A 22,841-nucleotide genomic window follows, 5' to 3' on the forward strand; every position below is an offset into this window, starting at 1 on the left:
GGCTGTAAGTTCTCTTTTTGGCATAAATAATGTTATAATTTTGCATACTAAGCGTTTATATTAATGCCACTTGGTTGTAAGTGCATTAATGTCATCCTAGGTTGCATCCAAAGTATTTGTCATAATTACTAATTGCTGTAGCTGCATATTGCAAGTAGTTTAAGTCACATATTTGTGTTGAATATTGCCAAAATTAGTTGCACATTCATGTTAGATCATTGTTTAGACAATCTGGAGTCTTTTTTGTAAGCATTCTCTTTGATGCAAATCAAAACAAGAGTCATTGCAGCAATCTAAAAAGTTATATCAGTCATATGACCCCTTGTATGCAAAGTGTTTGACAAAATCTTTCAAGCCTTCAATCAGCATTTTAAGGTCGGATTTGAGCAGGGTCATTACATTGGTATCAGAGCTTGCTTGCAAAGTGTTTGACATAATGTCAAACAACTAAAATATAAAGATTTTTGGTGTTTGAAGAAGTTATAACCTATTGGGGTTATTACAGTGTCTAAGGGTACTCTCATACGAGACTCCTAGGCTATACAACAATTGGTGTCGAAGATTGTAGATACCTTGGCTACAATGCTTTCCAACAAGGATTGTGTGGTTGGGTTTGTTGAGAGGGTTGCCCAAAATCCTCCCTAACCAGTAGTTTTGAGTCAAAGATTGGAGCCATCTCCTGACTCCCAATTTAGTACTAATGAGCCTCTAACAGAAATTGGGACCTTTTACAAGCATTACACAATGAGGAGTGCTCATCATTTCACTTTTGACACATAGGTTGAGGATTTGGTTTCACACAAGTGTGGGTTGGCTCCAGTTTTGTACCATCCGTTATGGGATGGGTTAGCACCATCTTTTGCAAATGGGATCAGTAGTTGCAAGTTAGATCACTTGCAGTATCCATACACCCAGGAAAAGTTAGTTGAGGTTGGAGTTGGTGGTAGTGTTTCAGATACCTATGGTTGTTACCATCTCCACAAAGTAGTTGTGAGTGTCAATTATATTAGGGCTATGATGTTGACAGAGATGTTGCCTTAGTAGGATCTTGTTCCAATGTGTTGTATATGTTGAAGTTTGTAGTTGTGATAGAGATCTTTATCTTTAGAAATATGGGTGTTATTATCGTTATGGTCACCTTCAGCCGAAGAAGATATTTATAATCATAATTGTAATATTAAACATAAAGACATGTGCCATTTAACATTCATTGAGGCATGAAGTTCAAAGAGTTGTGAATTTGAAAATGAAGTCATGTTTTGGGAAACTCAAGAGACCTTCGGTTGTAATGTGAACAGTCTCTCTATTTGTTATAAATATCGCATCAAGCGAAGAACATTGAACACTTGAACATTTTATGATCAAGAAAATGATCTTTTGTTGTGTGGTTAGGTTTTTCCCTTCAATTTTGGAAGGGTTTTCCCGAGGTAATTTTGTGTCTCTTGTATCTATTTAAGGCTATTCCTTGTTATTTATCTTAATCTTTGGGCAAATATCTAACATGGTATCAAAGCCAAGTTAGATAACAACAATAAAACAAGTCTCTTTTGTCCATTAGTTTGTGATTATATTTCAGATCACTATTTCATTGGCAGTTTGAGAGTTTTGTTTTAGAGATCTAATATTCATGATGGTTACGGATAGTCTTCTCAAATCTTCGTGCATGGACTTTTCATCTCGATCTCAATCCCAATATCATCTCATCATTCCCGAAAGTTTGACAATCTTCTTGTGTATTTTTTAAATCAAGCATGAGCCCGATCTAATGGGCTATTTGGAATTACAATTTATTGTCTGAAAAAGTCTAAGCAGCTCCCACTCGTATTTGAATATTTGTCGGAGCTTTTTATGTATGGGAGATTTGTATTAAAATATCGAGAGTTCATTTTCAAATGCGATGGATTATTGGTTGTAACCACTTTATCTTCACGCTTCACTAATATATGGAGTTAGCATTTTTTGTATATCTCATTTCTTGTCTTGCATAATCACGAAAAGTTTCAAGAAGAGATGAGCGACATTCTTGTCAGTATTGTGATTTTGGGTTTTGTGACTTCAAGCTTCTCGTCGGCATTAATTCATTGCTCTATGTTTGTTTTATCTTCCTCTATTTTGGCATTTCATGGTTGTCATGGAATCAAAGCAGGAAATGGGAAAGATGCAACATATCAAGCCTTGTTTTGTTCCTTTTAAACTTGCTCAAGCACGAGCTAAGAATGATACAGAAGATGGCTTCCATATCTACCTGCGCACAAATCCAATTGTTGCGTAAAAGCATTTGCATGTTTCACAGTTCGTAACCTGCAATGTTTTCTTCTATCTTCTATCTTCATTGCCAGAAGCAAGTTTTATGTGACTGATATTTGGTGAAAATGGATAGGGGTCAGAAATGAAGGCAGTCTTGAATCTGATATGAAGAATTCCATCTACAAGCATTGTCAACCTGCTATCACGCATCAATCAGCCCCTCCAAGTGGAAATTGATGTAGGCTTAGGATGGTGATTTCTATCATCGCCTTGGTCAACAAAATACAATCAAACTGTCGTTATTTGTGTTTGTTTTGGGTTGTTGAGTGGTTCTTTCTATATGATATCTTTACTCTCAACGGTGATCAGTCATGTCTAGTTGGAGTTTAATAGGCACGTGAAGGCTTCTATTGAAATTTCTTTCCATAACAGGTCTTTTCTTTCTTTGGCGAAAGGCCTCCTGTTCAAGTGTTTTTATTCTCTCTTGGCATTAATGTCATGGCATTAACTTGCTTCCTTGTGGCATATTTGGCATATTTCATGATGCTTCCATCATTCAGTTCAAGGATAATGGTGCTTGTCTACGTGTTCAAATGACAGATAAGTTTTTACATGATTTTGCATTGTTGTGTTTTTAGGAGATGCTTCAATCTTATTGTTTATTAATTCTAGACTAAACCAAAAGCAGTTATAGTTGTAACTCTTCTCTTTCCTTATTTGTGGTTATCGTGTCCCCTAATTATTTTTGGGCGGTGATTTTAAACACCATCACATCCTTATGATTTCTTTTAACGCCCATAGAGAAGAGTCTTTTTGCTAGCGTTTCCTTTTATTCAATACTTATATGATTGTTTCTAGAATCATGCATTCTTCACGAGTGATCAATAATTGATCAATTTGGAGTTTAAGCAACTACAATCATAAAGGAGAAGGTTGTTTGTTCAATTTGATGCCTGCAAATTTGATATACCTTCAAGAAGGCGATTATATTTCATATGTAGTGTTTTTGAATATTGTGTTCCTGATGAGTACGCTGGCAGATTACTCCAAACACGCGAGATGGCGTCAACTTTTTATTGTTTTGGGAGTTATGAGAACTATATGTCAAAAGAATCGATTGGAGGTAGAGATTCGTGTTCAAGACAAAATTTGAGTATTCTTCAAGTGGTTATGATGGTAGAAAGTACTTCATTTTGAATGACATGAACTGTGGGTAACAGAGATTTGACGGACGACTCCATCCCAAAGTAGTTGTTATACTGTTGTCACATGTGATCAAAGTAGCTTTTGATCTATATGATAGCTTGATGTTTATTAACTCTATTGGTTGTAGGATACAACAACAATGATCTTTAGAGAGAGATGTTCAGCTTCAGAAGGAAGCTACATCAACTATCCTAATACGGTGATCAAAGTTATTTCTATTAAGAGGGAGTCTTCATGAAATCCTCGTCATGTTTATACATATGTTGTTAATATTTTGGTATTGTAGATTTTGAGACTCTTGTTGGAATAGAGTTTTCAGCTGTGATTTTATGAGTTATTATTCATGTGAATTAATATATAAACTTATAAGGACAACCACATAACTTTTTCACTTATGAGAGATTCATAGTGAACAGTGTAGAGAGTCCATGATGTCATCACATTGAGAGATTTTGTGGTGGGAATTGGAAGTCGTGTTGAAAGAGTTCATGACTGTATCATGTTGAGAAAATCCGTGATATAGTGCTAGTTGTAAACTTTATAGGCTTCTCATGTTGAGAGGTTCCATGACAATATCACGTTGAGAGAGTATGTGATGTAAGAGCCTTGCAGATTTGTCATGTTGACAGATTTCATGACAGCATCACGTTGACGGAGTCTATGATGAAAGCTAATTGTGATTCTTGTAGGTTTGTCCTATTGAGAGATTCCATCACAGCATCAAGTTGAGTGTGATGAAAGATGATTCTAATTCTTGCAAGTTTGTCATGTTGCGAGTTTCCATCACAGCATTACATTGAGTGAGTCCGTGATGAAAAATGATAGTAATTCTTGCGGGTTTTTCATTTTGAGTGATTCCATTAATTATGTTTTGGATCTATGTTTTGTCATTGACACTTTTCTATTGCAGCCTTGTGTGACTATTTAGCTAAAGATCTTTTTCTCGCTAAGAGAGAGTGTTGAAGTTTGTATCTACAATAGAGATCTTTATCTCTAGGAATATGGATGTTATTATCGTCATGGTCACCTTCGGCTGAAGAAAACATTTATAATCATAATTGTAATATTAAATACAAAGACATGTGCCATTCGACATGCGTTGAAGCATAAAATTCGAAGAGTTGTGTATTTGAAAATGAAAAGTTGTGTTTTGGGAAACTTAAGATACCTTCGGTTGTAATGTGAAGAATCTTTCTATTTGTTATAAATATCGCATCAAATAAAGAACATTGAACACTTAAACATTTTATAATCAATGAAATGATATTTTGTTGAGTGGATGGGTTTCTCCCTTCAATTTTGGAAGGGTTTTCCCAAGGTAATTTTTGTGTCTCTTGTATCTATTTTGGTTATTCCTTATTGTTGTTTATCTTAATTTCTAGGCAAATATCCAACAGTATATTCCATCAGCACCTAATAGTTAGTTTTCAGATGATTATGGTTTTTATATCAGTTATTTGGGTGTTGGTGCTATAGGAGTCGGTTGTGTGCGACAAGAACATTTCAAAGCATTACCCCTAGTTTTCGAGTGGACTATGATGTTCGTTTTTGCTCCAGGATTGCTTGGAGACGAGCAATCTTAGGAAGGGAGGACTGTAATGTCCCCAATTTTAGCAGGTCTCTGCAGTCAGCTTTGTCAGTTCATCATCACGACCCTCGTGAGCTGACAGTGGGATTTGCGGGTCTCAGTTGAAGACTTGCTATTTTAAGTAAATCTATTTTGGGCAATTGCCATATTTGGCAGTGCAGTTGGTGGTGTTGGCAGTAGGTCATCATCTGCATTGGATTGAGTTATTTATTGATGTGTTTGTATTTATTAATTAATCAATGATGCTTTATTATGATTAAGGCACTATATGTTATTTGATGTTACAAAATGAAATTGTGAAGATGAAGTTTCTTAAGTGAAAGACATGACAAAGAAGCTAAGTACCATTTGGTGTTATATATATGAGCCCATTGTGAGACCAAAGCATCCAATTGCTTGTTTATTTCTTGATATTGTCCTAAGGGTTTGAAAATTGAATTTGTGCATCAATCAACTGCTCTAGTATAGTGGGATTGATATGTTTGTCTGAGATCTGTAGTATGGGTATCTTCCTTTCTGTTTTCCACTAACTAGGAAGAAGGTTGTTTGGTGGGAGTCTCCTCTTTCTGTTTCTTACTGTGGCTGAGGAGGGTTTTCTGATAGCAAATTTAAGACTTTCTGGGCGCCCAATCCCATCTTCTGTGGGTGTCTTTCAATCTGCATTCAAGTCTTGAGAATAACCATCACTTGGAATCATAATTGCTTCATTGTTGGCGTCACAATCGCCGTTAGTTTGGTACCCGAAATTGTTTGCAGTTGGACGCCAATTACTGAATTTTCGGCAGTAGTATCTTCTGTGGACCAATCTGCATTTGGAGCATGCAGGTTGCGTTTGTGGCCATGAGAGTAGACGCCATTTCTGGGTGTTTTCCATCTGCAATCAACGCCAACCTTGGCGCTGCTATTCTTGCCAATTCTGGGTACCTTTACCAGGCGTTATTGCCTAGACTCAGAGACTCAAGTGTGGGTAATGGCTTCTGCAAAATCGCAGCTCTTCCAGGCCTGACGTGTGAGTAAATTTGGAGGGGAATTTCATTACCTCTGGAGCATACAATCTGTTCTGACCAGTCAATCAAACTTGCTGCAAATCGACTATGATATACACGTTTCAGGTTACTCACTAAATTGTAATTCCAGTTTAGTTGCAATCATAATTGTTGATACTTCCAGATTTGCAATTGCTACCGGGTATAGCCTATTATTGAGAATGGAAATCTGGTCATGGTGTTGATCCTCATTGATAATCATTACCTTAAATTAATATATAATGAGATATACAAACAATAGTGGAAGCGGTTGAAAGAAATTAATTTACAAAATTCCCTTTGTCTAATCAATCTGAGAAATGTTGGTTGTGGAAAACCTTTTTGCATATGTTACTATGGTGTTCAAAATTAAGGAACAAAATATATCAGCACTTGTTTGCAAAGTGTTTGATGAAATGTCAAACAACTGAACTGTAAAGGAATTTGATGTTTGTCGAAGTTATAACCGGGTGGGTTATTGCATATATGATAGACATATTGATCATCCTATTTTTCAAATGACTTTGTTAAACAATGATGTTGGTATGAGTTATATTATCTAATTATTAATACTTGTGGCTTTATTAATAATTAATCACTAAAGTAAATTATAAAGTCACTTTATGCACAATGGGGCCATGGCTCTCAATTTAAGTGATAGAAAGTGCATTACTTGATTATAATTTATGGGGCCAGTTATTTAAGTAATTTATAAAGTCAACGGGAGGACATGTTATATCATTTGAAAGATATTAAAAGCATTTAAATGAGATTTTGTCTTGGGCACCCATATTGAGGAAAATTAAGGGTATTTACTAAGTCAACATCAAAGCAACAAAAGGATTTAATTTAATGATTTTAAATGCCTGAGTGGATTGACCTCTTTTTGAGAAGTATATAAAGGCATCATTGGCAATTCAAATGGATTATTGAATGATTATTTGTCATTGCTATTTGGTTTTTGGTATCGGAGCTTGAAACAAGGGCTTTCAGTTGTGCCAGGGCATTGGAGATTGTGCATTCATTATTATTGCTTCCTGAGGTGGTGAAATGTTCCATTGAAGGTTTGCTTTAGAGATGGTGTCCCATCACAGGGTAAAACACCTATTTCTTTGGCATATTCTTGCACCATAGTGAGCACTTATCTTCATTAAAGTATATTGAAGACATTTCAAGGTGCAGAATCAATCTCTACTGTAGATCGATGTTATTATCAGACCTTACAGCTGCTGCTATTAATTCCATAGTTCACTATAAAAGAGTTGATGCAATTTTCGGGTATGAACAGGGTATTTTAATCATCATGTATTAAGATAAAAATAATAAAAATTCAATTGCAGCACTCGTATAGCTGAAGTTTATTTCAGTTTGTTATTTCTTGCAAGGTTTATATTCTTGTCTGGCAACACTTTTGAAAGTGTAAGAAAATTACATAAGTTAATTCTTGCCTGGCAATTCATTTAAAAATTCAAGAAATTGCATATTTATTCCAAAACAAACAGTCAAACATATCATTGCATAGCAATTCAGTGGGTTGGTGAATTTAGAACCTGCAGAAGTTCTTACAGTGGTATTAGAGCAGTTTCCTGCAATCCTGCAGGGTTGGGGTTTCATATGCAGCTACAGCAGATTGATCACCCCAAGATATGATGGGTGATCAAAGGGAAGAAATACTTAGCATGTTCGAGGAATATAACATTATCCTGGGTAAATGGATGTTCTTTGTCCAGATGATTTGTGTCGGATCAGGATACTTGGACTGGGAAGAATTAATTACTAATCAAATAATCAGCTAATCAATGGGTTTCCACTAAATCAATTCTTTTACATGTCTTCATATTTGGTGTATAGATTGCACTCAATATTGGCCTCAGTTGGAACATGTGCAAGAATTCAAGGAAAATATTCAGATGTATGACTACTATCCTGGTTTGCAATTGCATAACAGTTATACAAATTTCCGCAGAGCGGGTAACACTTTTATTATGAAACTGGCCGGCAAGTTGCAGGGATGCCCGAAAAGATGGATCTCCCTTGAAGCCACCGAATTGGTCCAGACTTACAGTAGCTATTCTATTCAGTTTCCCACATTCACCTATATAAGGATCGGTGCTTTCAATGACTTCCCATGTAAACTACCCCATTATGCAAATGATATGATCATAGTGGTTGAGCTGTGTAGACAGATTTGTTAAGTGAATAAAAGGTGACACGTGCCAATCTTCCTCCAATGCCATCAATGTTACCAAAGCAGCAAGAAATCACACAATGCAAACATACGACGTTATAAGGGGGCAATTCAATCCAAGCAATTTTGTAAAGGATAATCTACAGCTAGGATCATCATAGCACCATGTTCCTACATTGGAAGAATATGAAGTGCAGAAGAGGTCTTGATCCAGATTAAGAATTAAGCAAATCCAAGAATACCATATTCAATTTGACATTTGTGGACAACGGATGGCACCTCAGATGTGGTAGACACTCAGTACTATATGAAGGTAAAAGACAGCCCACTACAACCGATAATCTGGGAATCTTCAAAATTAGATGATCTAGATATAAGGATAGAACTTGTCCCAGAAAGAACCAAAGAATGGCTGATGAAGAAAAGAGGGGAAGGAAAAGAAAACACAAAGTCAAGAACTCCCATTGCTCCCAATCAAAACCCAATGCCTCCATCAAATCAAAATCCTTCAGTGCCAAGTACACCAGCAGTGATGCCATCATGTGCTATTTAAGGAGGTGATAGACAACCACCAGAGAAGGGGTTGAGAATTACCCCAACATGTGGAGTAGGACCCTTACCTGATATCGATCTCATTGCGGATGACGTAGCCCCTGACCAAGAAGATTGATAGAAGAAAGTAGAAGCACCCCAAAAGAGTGAAGAAAAGAGGATGGAACCAGCACAAGATCTTCAACAACCTAATCCAAGTCCGGGTAAGGTAGTGAAATTGTTCTCTTTTTCCACACGAGCTCCAAGTACCACCTCTCTACCATGAAAAGGACATTTTTCTTACCACCTAATGCCCTAAAGGCCGCTTCCCAAGTGTTAGCAACCCCCTCATGGTTACAAACTACCTTAGACAAGAAGAGACAAAGAGAAGCAGAGAAATGTCTTCCCAAGGATGTTATTTCTCAATTTTTGCAAGCTTCTCCTGCCCCCAAGGCAAAGATATTGAAGACTACTTCTCACCTTGTGGAAGATGATCAAACTGGCCATGTTTCCTAGAGATTGCTAGCCCGACCATCCAAAAAGATCCCAGCACAGCCACCCCTGCTATCTTAATGTTACTGGAATCGATATTGGAATCCAAACTTTGATCAAGACATGGCTATCTAGCAGTTCTCAAATGTCAAGATGGAGAAGAGAATTGAAAGACAGAACTGGACAAGGACCAATTGAAAGGGATGGTGGAATCACTCTTGGAGAGCTTAAGGTCATTGCTGACACCTTTGTCCACCCGATCAGAAAGCTCCTCTGGTAGATCTAATCTCTCAGCTATAAAGAGATAGCCAATTTGGAAAAGTAACTAGGGAATGAGCTGCAGATTTGAAAATTAGAGGCTTTCCTTTCATTGACATATTGAGCAAGTTGCATGATGATCTGGTGCTAGTAAAAAATGATTCAGTCTCAAAGATCAAAGTGTATAAGATGGAGGGAATGAGACGCGCAAAACATGAAGCAAATAAAGGAGGTGATAGGTATGGGAAACACAAAAACTACGAGTCTCAGCCTCATACAGTCACATGATCAGCCCCTCCAAAAAAGGATGTTTAGCATGCGATAAAAGTGAGTGTATTCAGAAAGGTGTGACAAATTTGAATAAGCTCTTAAAGGAAGCCAGAGAGATGATAAAACAAATAGATGAATATTTTAAAGATATTGGCTGTGAGCCACAAAAGAAAGATAATTCAGGAATTGTCACTGCTCATGATTTGAAGAAGGAATATCTGCATAACATTGATACCATTACTAATCCCCTTGTATTTTGTAAGGAAGGATATAAGACAATGGCCAAAATCAATGCCGTACTAATGTGGTGCAGGAATCATCACCAAACGTTAATTACTAAAGCTTAGGAGATTAGGGAACAGATGGAAAACTGGGCCATCAGAATAAAAAATGTGGTCATTTCAAAGCACAATAATTTTGCAACAGTTTAAATGCTCTACAGGCGGACAAGGAGAAACAAGCAGCTCAAAAACCGGCTGCAAAAGAAAGGAAAAGGGAAGCACCATGACAAGCAGCATCTAGTTTACTATTTCCAGTTTTTCTTTTATGCTTAACGCCGTGTGTTCAAGAATCACAACTTCAATTTGTTATAGTTAAATAGCATTTGTTAAAGTAGATTGGAATGGTTTCTTTTTGGAAGAAGTTGAAAAGATTATTTATATGGAAATGAATGATAATCCAAAGGATCAGCAGTTTTGTTTCAGAATTTTCCCTGTTGCTTTGACAACTGAGTGTGACTCAAATTTTGGACTACTATTGTTCATAATAGTCTTCCCTTTTTTGGCTAAATGGTAATTAATGATGTTACTAGGTGAATGAATATTATTGAAGTAGAACTTTTCTTTTGCTCAATATGTTGTGGTGTTCTTTGTAATGCTATTCACTTGCTATACATTTTATTATTGCTGTTAGTGAAACAAATCTAATTTTAGAACCAGCATTGTGTTTTCAACTTTTCATCTTTATGCGTGAATATCGGTGGTGGAAATTAATTTTGTGTATATATGGATGCTTTGATAGAAATGTTTCAGTTTACTATTCGTAATTATTCCATGGTGATGGGTAATTATCAGTGTTTCTAGTTTCTGGTAAAAAGCATACCCTCTTGATTAGTGGTTAGACATAAATATTCATTACATATTCATAGAAGGGAGTTGTACCTTTTTAAATTCAGAGAGGAACTATCACAGTTCACTCATCTGTTGATTGATAGATAGGCTTTAGGGGCAAAGAGTCAAGGATATTATCAAAGCCCAATCTGTTAGCCAACACTTGGCGAATTAATTACCATCGAATTTGCTAACTAAACTACATGCATAAATCCTAATTATACATTAACTACATGGCTTCCATGCAACAGACAATCATCTGAAGAAGAAACCAAAAAGTGTTCTTTCCTATAGTGATAATGCTAAATGTGCGGCTGACCAGCATGTAAACAAGCATATTTCTAGCTAAAATAAGAAATCAATTATTATTGGAGGAAAAACTGCATGGCACTTGATTGAAATACCGTTTTTGTACTTCATGGCATGCTTTGGGACAAAAATCAACTTCCTTGATGCTGGAAAATGTTCAGGATGGTATGGTACATCCATTGGTGGGCTTTGGTTCATGCAATTTCTTTGAAACTGAGTATTTTGCAGTTTGCCAAAGGCTGTGTAAATGCAAAGGTGACAACAAATTTGTTATCTACCAAGGCAAATGCAAAATCCACCATGCTGGAACTCGCGAAAACATCAGTAACAGTCATGTGCATCCCATAGTGTTCCAATTCTCCATTTATTCTTTTTTGGCACGTTTTCTTGGTCATTTCAACTCCTTAAATAAGTACAATCTTATACATCCAATCATCAACATATGGATGCGGAAAGAAAATCTCACTTGCTTGTAGAGCTTTAAGGGGGCTGAAGATAGAGTTTCCATAGTGATTTGTCTAAGTAGACATTATTGTTGCTCTAACAGAGGCAGGGGAATGGTTCTGAAAGTGTTTTGAGGGACAGTAAGAGCTAGGACAGCACAGTGTCAGCTCTATATACAAACCTGTGAGGCTTCTATCTATTCTACATGCCTTTTGGAGTATATAAATGTGAATTGGTAAATATTTCAGCTGGAGTTTTTACCCACAAGGGTTTTTTCCCCATGTATCTATTACGGAAGTAATTGGTAAAAAATTGTTCGTTATTAACAGAGACCGGAAGGTCAATTTATACAAAAGAATAAAACGATGTTTCTTTAGGAAATGATTGTAAAAAATAGAGACATTCTATTCTAGAGAAAGCAAAAAACAAAAGCAAACTAAAGCTAACTAGATATTTACACCAAATAACCATTAACTAATAATAAACGACTTATCTATTATTGTAATACCCTCCCTTAATGGTTAATCTATCTAGAACACCAAGCTGTCCTCTAAATTTGACAAACTTATTAGGACCAAGAGGCTTGGTGAGAATGTCTGCAGTCTGATCTGTGGTAGGAACATACTGCAAAACTATAGTCTCGTCTTCAACTAGTTGTCGTATGTAATGACAGTGAACATCCACATGCTTGGTTCGTTCATAGAAGACTGAATTTCGTGCTAACTTGATAATACCTTCGTTATCAACAAATAGAGTAGTTTGTCCTGCTAGTGACATCTGCATATCCCCAAGCATCTGACGAAGCCAAACAGCTTCCCATCCTACCTTAACAATTCCTCTGTGGAGGAGAGAGAAACTACTTGTTGCTTCTTACTGGTCCATGTGACTGCACCAAACCCCAAATTGAACACATATCCAAAAGTTGACTTTTTATCATCAACAGAGCCTGCCCAATCTGAATCTGTGAACCCATTGAGTTTAGTATTAGAACTTCGAGAGTACAAAAGTCCATAATCTGAAGTGCCATTCACATAACGAAGCACACGCTTTGTTGTCATCCAATGATCAGCCTTAGGAGCTATCATAAAGCGTGAAATATAGCTGACTACGAAGTTGATATTAGGCCTAGGCCTAGTAGCAGAGAGGTAGATGAGGCTGCCTACTAGTTGCCTGCATATAGTTTCATCAACAGAAGGAAAATCAAACTTTGCGGATAACTTGAGACCTTTCTCCATAGGTGTAGATGTAAGCTTGCAATCCTGCATACAGAATTTGTCTAACAAGCCCCTGGCATATTTGGACCGAGAGATGAATATACCAGAAGATTGTTGCCAAACTTCAACACCTAGGCAATAATGCATGAGCCCAAGGTCAGTCATATCAAAAGACTGGCATAAGTTCTGTTTGATTCCCTGAATCAAAGATGCCGAGCTGCCAGTGATGATCAAATCATCCACATAAATTACCAGAAGGATGATGTCACTGTCAATAGTCTTGATGTATAGATTTGAGTCTAAAGAACTCCTCTTGAAGCCTTGTTCACTGAGGTACTTATCAATTTTTATGTACCATGCCCGAGGGGCCTGCTTCAAGCCATAGAGAGTTTTTACCACTCTGAGAACCTAATGGTCTTTACCAACAACCTTGAAACCAAGAGGTTGCGTCATGTGGACCTCTTCATAGAGATCACCATTTAGGAAAGCACTCTTGATGTCCATCCAATGGACCTTCCAGCCAAAATGTGCTACCATGGCTAGGACTAATTTGATGGTGCTCATCTTTGTAGTAGGAGCAAAGGTCTCATAATCAATGCCCTAACGCTGAGAAAAGCCCTTCATCACTAAACGAGCTGTGTACTTATCCAAAGTACCATCAGATTTGTATTTGATTTTGTAGACCCATTTGCAGCCAATGGGTTTCTTCCCTTGTGGAAGATCAGAAAGGACCCAGGTGTTGTTCTTCAGTAAGCTCTGGTGTTTAGATGTCATGGCCTGTTCCCACTCTGGAATTCCTTTAGCCTCGGAATATGTTTGAGGTTCAAATACACTGTGAATGTTGGCTATGAAAGCAAAGTTAAGAGAATCTGTAGTTGTGCTCTTTTCCCAAGCAGTTCTCCCATCAATGAGCTCATCATCACAAAGATCAGCAAGTGTCTTAGCCCACCACTTAGGCCGGATACGAGAATGACCAACATTAGTACCAAAAAACGCTTGATCAGCATGATCCTTATTAGAAGAATCTGGATCAAACTCAGGTGAAGCATCTACAAAACAAGGTGATCCTGTAGGAGAAGTCGGAGGTGTCTGTACAGGTATCACTAGTATAACTGGAGTTGCAAGAGCTACTGGAGCCCTCCCATCAGGTGGACCTAATGGAAGTTGAACTCCCAAATCATGAGCCATCATAGGCTGGTCTGCTGGATCAGGAACAGGAGAAACAAGCATGAATGGTCCTCGCTGCTCATCAAAGACTACATCTTGACTATAGATGAGACAAGATGTCTCAACATCAATCAGGCGGTAGGCTTTGTGAAGACTGCTATATCCAGCAAGCATGAGTTTCTGACTCTTGACATCCAACTTGGTACGTGACGCATCAGGAATCCAAACAAAAGCAAGGGAGCCAAAATCCTTCAGGTGACTGATTCTAGGCTTGTGACCTGACCAGGCCTCTTCTAAAGTTTTACCTTTGACCACCACTGTGGGTGACTGGTTCAACAAATAAATTGCAATGTTAACTATTTTTGCCCAAAACTTCTTTGGAACATCTCTGTGTTCGAACATGGATCAAGCCATCTCAGTGATTGTCCTGTTCTAATGTTCAACTACACCGTTTTGTTGTGGCATGTGGGGTGTGGTTAATTGGCATTTGATGCCATGTGTATCCAAGAAGCTGAAGAAAACATTAGAACAAAATTCCCCCCCATTGTCTGATCTAAGAGTAATAATAGATTTCCCAGACTCTTTTTCAAACTAAAGGTTTAAACTTCTAAAATACAAGAAATGCATCTGATTTCTTTTTAAGGAAATACACCCACATTTTTCTACTAAAATCATCAACAAACAACAAAAAATACTTGAACCCAAGAACAAAAGGAGTGGCCATAGGGCCACAGATATTGGCATGAACAAGCTGACGTACCTAAGAAGCTTGCCATGAATCGCCACTGGTGAAAGGTGTGCGATGTTGCTTCCCAGTGTGGCATTCGTTACAAACTCCAAGTTGTTCAATCTAAATCTCTGGCAATCCAAGAACAAGCTCATAGCAAGCTGTGAGAGATAATGCACATTTAAGTGTCCATATCGTTGATGCCAAAGTGTGTTGACAGAAGACCGACAAGCAGCCATAGCTAAGTCCCGAGAATCACCAGAATCAGTAAGTTTAAAAAGACCATGATCCTCAAGACCCATTGCAACAATAGACTGAGTCGCCCAATCATTGATGGTGCACTAATGTGAATTGAAGGTAACATCCAAGTGTGGAGAATGTCGCAGCAACTGACTAACTAAGAGTAGATTTAGTTCCATCCTTGGAATGTAGTACACATCGAGGAATATGAGATTCCTCCCAGTAGACTGAATCTGAATGTTGCCTTTGCCGACAACCGTGTACTCTTCTCCTCCACCAAAAATAATAGAGTCTAAATAAGGCTGGTAGTCAATAAACTAGTCTCTGCGGTGAGTGAAATGACAAGAGGCACTTGAATCAATGTACTAGGCAGATGACTTGACATGATCTGCAAGTCTTTTAGCCATGAAGGCATAAAAGGCAAATTCTACCTACTCAGTATGCTCTACACTGTTCGCTTTGGGCTATGAACCTGATTGCTTAGATTGTGCAGCTAAGCGTTTCCGACATTCAACCTTCATGTGTCCAAACTTGTGGCAGTAGTTGCATTTTTTTTTTTTTTAGGAACCATCTAATACTGGAGTGAAAGACTTTTGCTGAGATGGCTACTAAAACTTGCCTTTATCCTTTTGAAAGGATTTCGCAGCAAAAGCTTGCTCTGTGGAGGTGGAACTAGAGCTGCTATCAAACTATTGTATCCACCGATCTTGCTGAAGGAGCAGTGTGCAGAGATCAGTGAACTTCAAATCAACACCAGAAGATGTGATGTATAGAGTTTCGATAAAATGCTCATAGGACTTTGGTAAACTCCGAAGATGATAACCACAATATCCTCTTCCTCCATCTTGTGACCGATGGCAAGTAACTAATCACGGATTTTTTGAATCCGATTCAAATGTACCTAGAGGGGGGTGTGCTCATCCATGACAATAGAAAATAGAGTGTTTTTCAAAAAGAAGGCTTTGCTTTTGTCATAAGTCTCATGAAGACCTTTAAGATGTGTCCAGATCTCGACAGCTGTCTTGCCGGATGGATTCTGAGAAAGTTGATCATCAACCACGAATAATTTGAGAAGCATCACTGTCTCCCGATTATTCAGATCCCATGTATCCTGATCAAAACTAGGAGCAGTCAAACACTTCATAACACCCTAAACAAGTTGATTGATGTTCTAATCTTCAAAATTTGTAATGATTTGCTGCTTCCAAGTGCCATAATTTCGACCATTGAATTTGGAATTGTGCTCGAGCAGAATTTTTGTCAGAGAGGCCATGGCACGTTTTCCAATAAAAAATGATGAAAATCTGTGAAGGCACATTCTTCGAGGCAAAAAAAAAAGGAAGAGGTAGAAAAAACAGAGAGTGACCCAAGAGAGAGCTCGAAAAACCCAAAAGGAATATGTTGTCATTTCCTAAATCCGTTGGCTTGAAAATTGAAGCACGAAAATCAAGGCACCCAGAAAAATCTGACAACCCAGTTGAGCTCTTGAAAAACCCACCAAGAAAATGTAAAAATATTTTGGATCTAGTACGGAAAATTAGGGTTTTGATCAAAACCCTAGCTGGCTGCAAAAAAAATTCCAAATAATGGCGGATTTGGACAAAATGAATGCAGAACTGAACCAAAAGAATGGTAAAATCAGTAGGCGGCCATAGCTTGATGAAGATCACAGCAGTTTGAAGAGAAAACCCAATGAAAAAATGCAGCAAATGCCATCTAGATTTGAGAAAAAACAAAGGCCGGCGTGAAGAAAAAACAAGTGAGTTTAAGGTTGCATTTTTCAGTCATTCGAAGCCCTTTTTCTGTGTTTTATTGGACATCGTTTGTCTTCAAACTGAGGTCAAACAGGCAGAAGGTATTTGCTGGTCGTGAGCAAGAAAATGATGCCGCGTTTTGACACCTTTGACGTCAAGATTCTGCAATTGGGAGGTTGGGAAAAGAAACTTGCGATTTACAAACTGAGCCGCGATTTCCAATCCCAAGTTGCAGATTCTTTTCATCCAAACCCTAGCCTAAACTAGGTATAACGAAGCAAAATAATTTAGGGAAAGAAAATTTTCAAAATAAGGTTTAGATAATTTCAATAAGAAATTATTATTTTCAAAAAAAATCAACCTTCCTCTGATACCATATTATGGAAGTAATTGGTAAAAAAATGCTTGTTATTAACAAAGACCGGAAGGTCAATTTATACAAAAGAATAAAACGATGTTTTCTTAAGAAACGATCGTAAAGAATAGAAACATTCTATTCTAGAGAAAGCAAAAAACGAAAGCAAACTAAAGCTAACTAGATATTTACAATAGATAACCATTAACTAATAATAGATGACTTGTCTATTATTGTAATAGTATCTTGGTCTCCTTTCCATGGCTTTTGCTCTTGTTTTATGTCTTCATTTCCTGGTAACTAATTGCTCATGTAAGCTCAATTTTGCATTCTTAAGCTAAGATTTGAATCTGTAGTTGATGAGTTAGTTGGGGAATATCCTTGCTAGTTTATAGATAATTGTATTAGTATTAGAGACATTTGTTCCTTTAAGAGGTCTAGTGTTTACAAGTTGATGCCCACAACTAGATTGAGTAAAAAGAGGATTCTACCTTTGCAAAGAGACTGAACCCTGCAAGTGGAAAAAGAAGTTGAGAAGCATGCAGGGTGAAGGGACTTATAGACATTGAAGCGTGATTTTTTGAAAGACAAAGAACACTGATGCAAGTTTGTCTCAGTCCATGAAGACAACCAAAAACTTGTGGAAGTCAAAGACAAGGGTTCCAAGAGGGAACCAGATGCACAGAAGGTGGAAAGGAATCTTCTTGGCAAGTCTCTATTCAAGATGGAGACCAAGATTGAGATACTGCCAGTTGAAGGGAACATGAATGTAAAGAAACTTCATAATTAGGTTACACAACTCAAACTATGTTTCTATATGAATAATCTCACTTTAGATCAAATATCCCATCTAATGGGCTGAGATTGGCAAAACATGTTTTGTCTTGCTTTGAGAACCTTTTGTATTCCTTAGCTTTGAAAAATACTTCAATAAGTTCTTGGGATCACTTTTAAGAAATTAATTTGGAAGCAATTATATCCAATGTGTCACAAAGAGGAAAGAATATGGCATGACAATTTTTTAAGCAAAATCAAGGACAAGAGTATAGGAATACACTAGTGAATATTATAGAAGAGTTATTAAAATCAGTAAAGATCTTTTAGAAGAACATGTCCTGATGAAATGCAAAGGAGGTCTTCATAATCATCACTAGAGGCGTGTGTTGCTTTCCAAACCAAAGGACATAGATGGAGCATGTTTGCATGCTCATAATCTTGAGATAGATGTTTGTGTTGAAGTTGATGAAAGAGCAACCCCACAACTCTCAAGAATCACTTACATGCAAACCCCTATCACAGAAAAAGTGAAGCAAAAGCTATGAAGGCTGGAATTCCCATATCCATAGATGAAACATTCTTGATGAGCAAAAAGAGTGATTGATATTATCAAAAAGTGAATGAATAAATTACAAAGGGATCAATCATTATAAAAGGAGATCAAAACCCTAACAAGTTACTAACCTTGGTTGCATGATAATAATTAATAACAGAATTATTCATTATATGCCCAAAGTTTAGCTTAAGTAAAATAGAGATAATAAGTGACTTAATAATTAAATCAATATGATTTAATTAATAAGAAAATACTTTATTACTCTAACAATTTGTACTTCCTCATCCATGTCTTATCAAGTTAAGGTGAACCCAAAAGATAAAAATTGTGACCATTGAGCTAAGGATGGTCATGAGGAGTCATCGTGTTGAAACTACAACCCAAAAAGAACCTTGAAAGGCAAGGTAAACAAGGTATAAAAACCTCTATGCCCTCTATGCATGTGATTCATAAGGGTGAGGAGACTGAATGCATTTCAAGAAATTGATTCTAAGATTTCTTGCAGTACTATGAAGGTTGGCATGATGGATAGAGCAGCATTGTTCAGCGTTAAGACATGCGTTGCTGGTGTTAAGATTGATGTTTTGTTGATTCATGTTCACAAACCAATTTGATTGCATAAACTTTAGTAGATAAAGATGGTTTAAGGGCTTTTCAACACCCTAAGCCCTATGATTTAGATTGGATTAAAGAAAATACACGAATGCCCATTGATAGAGCAATGTAAATTAAAGTTTTCTGTTGGTTCTACATTTTTTGATGAGATTGTGATTAAAAATGCTTCTGTGGATGTTTTTAGAGTTATCTTTGGCAGACCCTACTAATATGACAGCAAGGGAATCTATTGTTGGACCAGGAATAAATACCAAGCCATCAAAAATGGTAAATATTTCATGTTGTAAATTTCTTCCATGGCAATAAACACACACACTCTTCTAAGATCCCACATCTTCATGGGAAAATGAGTGGCAACGAAAAAACTATACTTATGGAAAAAACTAATATTGAAATTGCTAAACCGTGTTCAAGCAAATTTTCATTGTGTCATCAAACACTTGGAAACAAAGATGTACTAAATTTTAGTTAGCATTTGTATTAGATTGCAAGACAAGATGGCAGATGTGTCATCTGCTGAGGGGTTCTTCCTCCCTCAGTCATCAAGTTCCTAAGCTTTTAGGGACCAAAAGCCTCTATATTGGGAGATGTGATCCAAAGACTACCCAGTCTTAGTACTTCATGGCATGTTTTAGAAAAATAACCTTTAGTTTAATGCTGGCAAATATTCAGAGTGGAATGGGGACATCTATGTGCAAGCTTTAGAGTGCAAGATCATCTTTGAAATCGAGTATTTATTGCTTTTGGTGAAATAGCAAGTTGAAACAAGTGGTAAAAACACAAGCACTGCAGCGGATATGTCATCTACCCAGTGTGTTATTTCTGTCACATAGGCTATCTCTAGCCTCGCAGACGTTAAAACTAAATTATTTCTTTCTTTCACCTCAAACATGGCAGAGCCAAAACATTTCACTATCAGAAGCAGCAAAAACATCAAACTTAGCATTGTGTGTCCAATGACATTCCAACTTTCAAAGTTTCCCTCTTCTGCCATGTTTCTCTGTGATTTCAGCTCCCTCAATCAATGTAATCCTATGTATCCGAAGTACAGACATAGGAAACTAATCTTAGTTTCTTAAAGTGCAGTTAAAGTGGAATTAATTTACTTCCATAAGGTATTGATTTAAGTTCAAATACCACCTTGGTGTATTTTACCCCGAGCAAGCCTAATAGCTCTACTTGAGAAAAGCAACAATAAATCAAGAACTGAACTGCCTCCCCAAATATTCCACTTTGGTTTTTGCTGTGGGCTTACTGAAGTAAAATGTTTCAAGTTGAATTGTTAGATCTTAAGATACCATTGGATTTAAAAGCAACTTCTCGAGGATAATCTGCTGACACCCGGGACTGGCACATTTTCTTAGAGTGAAGTAAGCCAAATTTGAATGCCATAATAACTCTAACGTACCACAAGACCTTGACATATCTCAATTAGATACGAAAAATGTGAAAGTTAAAGCCATGGCCAAGACCCACGCCAATTCAGTTATGGGAGTCCCCTAAGAAACCCACGCCGAGAATTTTTTTATTTACCTTATACATGGTTCAAAGATTGTACTCCTCGATTTCATTTTCTGGAGCGAGCTAGAAAGTAATGTTGCATATTACCTAAAATATTTAACTTAAACTAATGGTGTATGTTGTGGGAGGAGGGAACGTAGTGGGGTGTGCAATCTATCCAACTTTGCACATTATAAAGTACAGGAAAGAAAATTTTGCAGCAGTGTCTAATCGGAGGAACTGGGTAATAAATGGAAAATGGTTTCATGCGGTTCTGAAGCTGTGAATGAGATTTACTGGAATGATTCGGACATTTGTACATGTAAATAAATTGGAGATGAATACAGAGCTTGAAATTGTAGAAAGGAAATGAAATGAGTAAGGCACAAACCAGTTTGCCGAGAGTAATTATTTCGGCAAGCAGCCAATCGGGAGCATCCAGACCGCCACATATTTCAAACTTCATATCTTCCCCTGAACCCCTGCCTTTTTGGAGTGTAGGAAGCGATTTATGGCGAAGTTGGGATTGTGTCTTGAATTGAAATACTATTTTAAGTACATGATTTTAAATTATTTTAAGTAAAATATATAAATATTAAATACAAAAATCTAGGAATGATATGATATGATATGATAGATTTTAATGACGTCCACGAGACTAAAGTAGTCTATGGGACCCATGCAATCACCCTCCTGAGTCAGGAGCCAAACTAGTCAGTTGCAAAGTTTTGGTTAACTTGTCTCTCCTTCTCTGAATTTTGATAATCAAATCCATTGTTCTCTTCACTTGATCTTCCTCGAATAAATAGTTGAAGTCCTTGTTCTGCAGTGTTTTTGTATAATTAGATCTGATGTCGTTGTAAGCCAGGCATTCCTTGACAAAGTGCTGCTCTGTCTCAACTATTCCCGTATTACAGAATAAACATGTTCTATCTGCCCACTCTTCCTTTGGAACTTGCCATCTACCAGTTTCACATCGCAGCTGATGTGAACTAGTTCTAAGTTGTGCCATCAACATTTTTGCTTTTCAATTAATAGGTGCCCTTATATAGGCCTTTTTCATCATGACTAGAAGTGGGATTAAATTCCTTAATGTAATAAGATTTTTTCCGCCCTATGTGTCTTGTCCACAAAATATTGCAGAATTTTTCATTGACAAACTTCTTTATTTCTTTAATGTTATCCGGGCAAGTTTGGATGTTGATATCCCATTTTTGCATCCATTTGTCATTTTGTTTCATCCATGTGCTTTTCCGCCTCACAAGTTTTTCCTCTATTACCAACTTGGGCCAACGATGTGTTTCCAGACCTTAGGTTTTCTTTAAATAGCTTAGCATCTGGATCAATGCGACGGCTTCTAATGGAAAGGAACCCACCTCCACCAAAAGGATTTCATACAGAACTGTGGTCTTGACTTTAAGATTGCATGTGATGAAGTGTTTTTGAATTCTTTCTACTTGCCACCATTTCTGTTTGGACATACTACCGCCCCACACTTCACATCCGTATAGAATAACCGGAGTGACCGGCAAACCAAACAGAGTTTTCATAGTCGTCCAATCCCATAATTCTGTGTTCCTGCGCTTGTTTTGTAAAGAGTATAATGCCTTCTAGCCCCCTTGGATCCTTTTCGATCTGCAAGTGTCCCAGTTGAGTTTGTTATAAAAATCGATGCCCAAGTATTTGTACTCTTCCACAATCTCAAGGGGGCTATTTTAATGTGTATTTATAGCACTGTGATTGTAATTGTAATTGTAGTTCAAACTCTATTCTGAGTATGAAAAGTGTTACTCTAATTTTAGTTATCTTTAATTATAACATTTTCAAAAAAAATGTTATAGATTTAATTTTAATTTTAATTATGATTGTAACTATAAACCTAATTCTAATGTAAGCATGATGATTATCCTAATCCTAATCTTAATTACAAGTCTAATCCTAAGTATATTCTCGACCATTGTTATAACTTTCATTCTATCACTAACACTAACCTTGACCTTAATTCTAGTTCTCAACCTAACCTTACACCTAAATTAGCCTAACACTAAGATAGTTTTTGAAGCATGATTAAAGGGACCATTATTAACATTTTCCTAAGCATAACTATAACCCTTATTCTAAACCTAATTTAGAATCTAGTTCTGACTCTAAGCCTTATTCTAATTAAATCATAACCCTCTCTCATTCATGGGATTAAGTAGGTTGATCTCAAATTATTAATCCTAAGGTTGGAATAATGTGGGAAGAGTCAATCATGGGAAGGTTAAAA

General features: G+C 37.0%; 1 protein-coding gene across 2 annotated transcripts in view; it reads right to left on the minus strand.

The window, feature by feature from the left end:
• LOC149562335 (uncharacterized) overlaps nt 1-21,119 on the minus strand; it is a 180,728-nt gene extending 159,609 nt beyond the window's left edge. For both annotated transcript variants that reach the window (XM_089825859.1, XM_089825858.1), the window contains exon 1: nt 20,964-21,119. In XM_089825859.1, coding sequence (XP_089681985.1) covers nt 20,964-21,038 — 75 coding nt within the window. In that variant the 5' untranslated portion in view covers nt 21,039-21,119. The remainder of the gene's footprint in view (nt 1-20,963) is intronic.
• Nucleotides 21,120-22,841: the final 1,722 nt, after the last annotated feature.

Source organism: Cupressus sempervirens, chromosome 4 (genome assembly GCF_028749045.1).
Source record: "Cupressus sempervirens isolate cs-2001-9-10 chromosome 4, ASM2874904v1, whole genome shotgun sequence".
In the NCBI taxonomy this organism is placed as follows: Eukaryota; Viridiplantae; Streptophyta; class Pinopsida; order Cupressales; family Cupressaceae; genus Cupressus; species Cupressus sempervirens.